General features: G+C 55.2%; 1 protein-coding gene across 1 annotated transcript in view; it reads right to left on the minus strand.

The window, feature by feature from the left end:
• The window catches only part of SCARA5 (scavenger receptor class A, member 5), a gene marked incomplete at its 3' end in the record, with an annotated part of 12161 nt that extends 7080 nt beyond the window's left edge, over positions 1-5081 (minus strand). The window contains exons 1-2 of the mRNA XM_009082598.1: positions 4970-5081; positions 1355-1483 (exon numbers count right to left, since the gene is read on the minus strand). Of these exons, the coding sequence (XP_009080846.1) occupies positions 1355-1483; positions 4970-5081 (241 nt within the window). The remainder of the gene's footprint in view (positions 1-1354; positions 1484-4969) is intronic.
• Positions 5082-5476: the final 395 nt, after the last annotated feature.

A 5476-nucleotide genomic window follows, 5' to 3' on the forward strand; every position in this document is an offset into this window, starting at 1 on the left:
ACTCCAAATGGACACCTGAAGCTCAGGACCATCAGAGTTGTGTCCCTGTGATTCCCAGCTGGATGTGATCCCCCCATCCTCCACCTGGGAAGCAAGTGCAGCCTGTGCCTGTGGTTTTCCTTGGGATAAGCCCATTCCAGGCCCCCCCAGCTCCAACCCATGTGACTCAGCTCCATCCCAAGCCAAAGGCTTCAAATTCCAAACAAGCAGAAAGCAACAACCAAGGAGATAATTTCTCTCTTCCCTCTGCCTCTCTTTTCCAAGGTTCCAGACCACAGCCCGGGGGTGAGGTGGGTTTGGGGGGATTTTCCTGGAATCCTGCCAGTCATGGGACTGCAGGAGGTGGGAACTAGAAGATTCCCAATGCCAGAGGGTGATTGTTACTCCTGGAGCTGGTTTTTTTTGGGATAAGCAGCTGCAGCTCAGCCCAGGACTGAGAGCCTTTCCCGAGCTCTTTGCACAATCCATGGCATCTCTCACTCCGGAATGCTCCAGCCAAGAACAACATCCAAACAATGTCATGCAAGAAATAAGTGGGAGAGGTTTGGAAATTCTGGCAAAACCTTCTCTGGCCTTTCCCTGGCCTTGGAGAGCAGCTAGGGGTGATGTGGGGATGGAAGAGGAGAGACTTCAGACCCTTTCCCGACATGGATAATGGGGAAAACTCTGAGACAGATTGTGGAGCTGCTCCGTGGTTGAAGCATTTCCCATCCAAGGCCAATCTAAGCCCCTTCCAAGCCCAATCCGAGCCCACTCCAAGACCCTCCACCTCCAGGGATTAAGGAGGAATAATGGGATTGTGGATTAAACCAGGCAATTCCCAAACTGCTTCCAGGATGACAAGAGGGGAACAAGCCTGAGGCAACATGGACCACAAGGAATGTGTCCCTGGGATGAACTGGAAGGAATTCTAGGCATTCCCAAGAGGCTTTGCCATCCCTGTGCTCACAGAAATTCAGGAGAGGGGTGGCAGGAGCACTGGGATGTGCTGTGCAGGGATAATTCCCTGCCTGCATCCCATCACTGATGGAACTAGGGCTGGTCCTTATCCCAGGCAAATCCAGCTGGGAACTAGCGATGGGAACAACTCCAGCTCCAAGTCTGAGGTTTCCTGACCTCTCCTGAACCTCTCCTGTGCCTCACCATTCCCAGCACATGACCCTTGAACCCTGCAGCAATTCCAGCCTCAAAGGTTAAAGCCAAACCACTCTAGATGTGCAGGAGCTTCTGCTGGATCCCACCATGGAAAACCCTCCAAACACCTCCACGGAGGCAGCACAAACAGGGTCCATGCTCATGAACACACCTGGTTCTCCAAACACCACCTCAGGGAGAATCCTGGATCAGCTCTTACCTGCCAGGATGAAGACTCCGACGAGGATGAGGAAGACCAGGAGATAGAGCCCAAGCACAGCATATTTGAGAGCTGCCAAGGAGCCCAGACGGCCACAGTGACCTCCTGCCTTCATCCTCCTGCCAGCACCTGGGGACAGAGCGGGATGGGGCTTAGTGGTGGCCTGGGAATGTTGAGTGAATGGTTTGGACCATCTCTGTGAGGGGGGGGAGGTCCTGGCATAGGTTAGCCCACTCTGGGAGTGCTCCAGGCCAGGCTGGATGGGGCTTGGAGCAACCTGGGCTGGGGGGAAGGTGTCCCTGCCCATGGCAGGGGATGGAACACGATGAGCTTTAAGGTTCCTTCCCACGAAAACCAGTCTGGGATTTCATGATTCCATGGAGGTGGAGGTAGGGATGGCTCCAGTTTGGGTTTCTCATCAGAGTAGAATGAGTTCCAAGGGATTCAAGCAAAACACTGAGTTCCAGGGAGACCTCAGAGTCCCTTCCAGTGCCTCAAGGGGCTCCAAGAGAGCTGCAGAGGGACTTGGGACAAGGGCCTGGAGGGACAGGACACAGAGAATGGCTTCCCACTGCCAGAGGGCAGGGAGAGATGGGATGGTGGGAAGGAATTCCTGACTGTGAGGATGGTGAGGCACTGGCACAGGTTGCCCAGAGCAGCTGTGGCTGCTCTGTCCCTGGGAGTGTTCCAGGCCAGGTTGGATGGGGCTTGGAGCAACCTGGGCTGGTGGGAGGTGTCCCAGCCCATGGCAGAGGGTGGGATGGGAGGAGCTTTAAGGTCCCTTCCAACCCAAACCATTCCTGTGTAGGATCCTTGTGGAAACACAAGGTTTCTGGGAGCAGCTGAGAACCAGCAAATTTGTTCCAGGTTCTGCTCCTTGCCAGATCCGAGATGTCCCCAAGGAGACACCAAGAGAAGAGGGAGGAAGAGACAAAAATTCCCACCCCATGACCCTTGAGTGCCTTTATCCCATTGCTTTCTGCTCCTTGGAACTCTGACACACCGATCCAGAGCCAGAGGGGTTGAAGCCTCAAATCCAAACCTCCTGGGGGCAAAACTACACTGATCCATGGCCAGGAATGATGCCCTCATCCAGCCTGGAACAACCCTGCCAGGCTTTGGGACCTTACCCCATGGCCAGGAGCCAATTCCAGCCTGGAACATTCCTGTCAGGCTTTGGGGTTTTATCCCATGGCCAGGACCCACCTCCAGCCTGGAGCATTCCTACTGGGCTTTGGGATCTCACCCCATCCCAACCTCCATCCATGGGGCAGGAGCTCAGCTCCCTGTGGGATCAATCTGCTCCTTGGGGTGCTGGATATGGAGAGGAAGTACTACAGGTTGGGGGTGACCCTTGATCTTCCCAATGTCTGTGGCTGTTTCCATGTTCCATGTGTCCATCCTGCTGGAGATCACAGAGCTGTGGAAAAGCCTCCAGCCAGCACGGGGTTACACTGGGAGTATCCCTCGACTCAGCCCCATCTGAAGGCTCCAAAATGATCAAGCACTGAGGTCAGGCTCCAGGAATCCCACAGGACTCCGGGATGGATGGATGGATCACCCCAGCTCAGGTGTGACAGGCAGTGCCTCTCCCTCAGGATCCTCCAGCTGGACCTCATTCCCACCCAAACCAGCTGGAGCTGAGGCTTGCAGGAGGAGGAAAGCTGCAATATTTTTCTGCCATTAACACTTCCAGGAGGTCCTGGGAGACTCTGGGAGGAGTTGGATCTGTGCCCTGAACCACCCACTCCTCTTCCCTGCTCTGGGAAGACCCGGAGGGATGGCAGCTGCGGAAGGAGCTTTGCACAACAGCCTGTTCCAAGGAGCCCACGGGTGGATCCGGCCAGTATCCAAGGGGAAAGGCAAATATTTCCTCCCCTGCCCATGCTCCAGGGAGCTGGAGCTGTGGCACACCCAAACACAGGGATGGAGGAGCTGGAAGGATGAAAACAACCAGGATTAGTGGGCCCACAAGTCCTGGAAAGGTCTAGGGATGCTGTCCTGGGGGGTCCAGGAGCCACCTCCAGCCTGGAGCATCCCTATAAGGCTTTGGGATCTCATCCCATGGCCAAGAGCCACCTCCAGCCTGGAGTATCCTTGCCAGGCTTTGGGACCTTATCCCAAAGGAAAGTGGAAGGTTTGGATGCTTCTCCTAAGGGGTATCAGCCCCAAAGTGAGTGTTTTTCATTAGTTCTGGACGGATTTGGGTGGTCACATCCTTGTGGTGAAGCTTTCAGGGATGACCTTGCCCTCAAAATGGGAATGGGCTTCCTTTGAAGCCCAGCTCCAAGCTGGGGTGAGTTACGGATGAGCAGGTTCACCCTGAGAGATCCAGGCAGCCTTCCATAAAGATCCCAAAGCCAGGGACATGCCTCCAACCCTACCTGCCTCCACCATGCCAGGACAAGGGCTCTGCTGGGAATGGTGGGATCACTCTTCCCTCATTTCAAGCTATTTGCAGGTGGCAGAGGATGGGAACAGCCCCTGAGCAGGATCTGTCCCTCTCTTCCCTGCAGGAAGAGGCAGGAGCACTGCTGAGAGCAGTTGGGAATAGCATCAAGACTCAGGGATCGCCTGGATGGGAAATCCACCCTCCAGATTAAAGCTGTCCCAGTCCCAGGGCTGGAGGGCAGGTGAGGACACCCACACAGCATTTCCACATGTCCTCTTGAAGTCATCCCCATTAACCTCTTCCTCTGTGCAGCATCCAGAAGGAATTTATCCAGAGCTAGATGTTCCCAGCTCAATCAGTGCCTGGAGTGACCCAAGCCTGGCACATAGGCTATGCTCTGGGAAGGCCACGGGCTCCTGGGATGCCTAAAACTGGGAAGGTGAGACACTCACCACCCTGATTCCATGGGAGACAGTTCAGAACAAGAGCAGTTTCCACAGCAGCGCTACAGGTCTCATGGAATTATTGAGGCTGGAAAAGCCCTTGGAGACCATCAAGTCTAGCACTGCCAAGGCCACCACTAACCATGTGCCCAAGTGCCACATCCACATGGATGTTCAATCCCTCCAGGGATGGGGAATCCAACACTGCCCTGGGCAGTACCAGGGCTGGACAGCACTTTCCAGGACGGAATCGGTGCCCCGTGTCCATCATTCCCTTGCTGGACTGGAGAGGAGACACTGAGACCTCCTTGCAAGGGATTCCCTGGGTGTTGCTCCCAGTGAGGCTGTGCCAGGAGGAGAGGAAAAGTTTTCTACTCCATGTGGGACACACATTTGTAGAATCATGGAATGGTTTGGGTTGGAAAGGATCTTACAGCCCATCTAGTTCCATTAAGGAACACCTCCCACCAGCCCAGGTTGCTCCAAGCCCCATCCATCCTGGCCTGGAACACTTCCAGGGATGGAGCAGCTACAGTTTCTCTGGACACCCCGTGCCAGTGCCTCACCAAAACTCATCACAGTGCTCCTTCCACCAAGTCCTCCTCATCCTGGATATTCCCTTCCCAGGGCAGAGATAGCTGCCTGGGACCTGCATCTGGAGCTGAACACCTAACTCAGTCCAGACATCTCTCCCTGTGTGGGGCTAAATCCTGAGCTTCTTCCTGAGCAATCCAAGCTCCCAGGAGCTCTCCAGGATCACCCATGGAGAGCCACACTCACCGTCCTCGCAGAGGTTCAGCTTGGAGAGGCTCCTTCCCTCGAAGGGCTCCTCGAAGAGGGAGCTGCTCTCCCTCTCACTGAAGGTGTGGAGGTACATGGCCTTGTTCTCCATCCTCCTGCTGCTGCTGGAGCAGAATGGGACACATGAGACGGTGTTGGGGCTTGGTGTGTCCTGACAGGGACTGATCCTGCCTCATCCTGTGTCCTTCATGGCTCTGGCACCATGGTCCAGTGCAATGTGGTGTGGGCTGGAGCAGGTACATGGATCTGCTCCAGAGAGCATCTGCTCTTGCTTGGTTGAGCTGAACACCCATCCCATCCCATCCCATTCTATCACATCTCTTCCTATCCCAACCCAACCCATCCCATCCCAATCCATCCCAGATGTGGCTTCTTGATGTGCCCATGGTTCAGGTTGGGCTTGGCAGTGCCCAAAACAAGAGCCAGGATGGGAAGAGCACCAAGGGCTGGAGCAATTTGGCTCTGGATCCAGGCTGGGAGAGCTGG

This window comes from Acanthisitta chloris, unplaced genomic scaffold, assembly GCF_000695815.1.
Source record: "Acanthisitta chloris isolate BGI_N310 unplaced genomic scaffold, ASM69581v1 scaffold34020, whole genome shotgun sequence".
NCBI lineage: Eukaryota > Metazoa > Chordata > Aves > Passeriformes > Acanthisittidae > Acanthisitta > Acanthisitta chloris.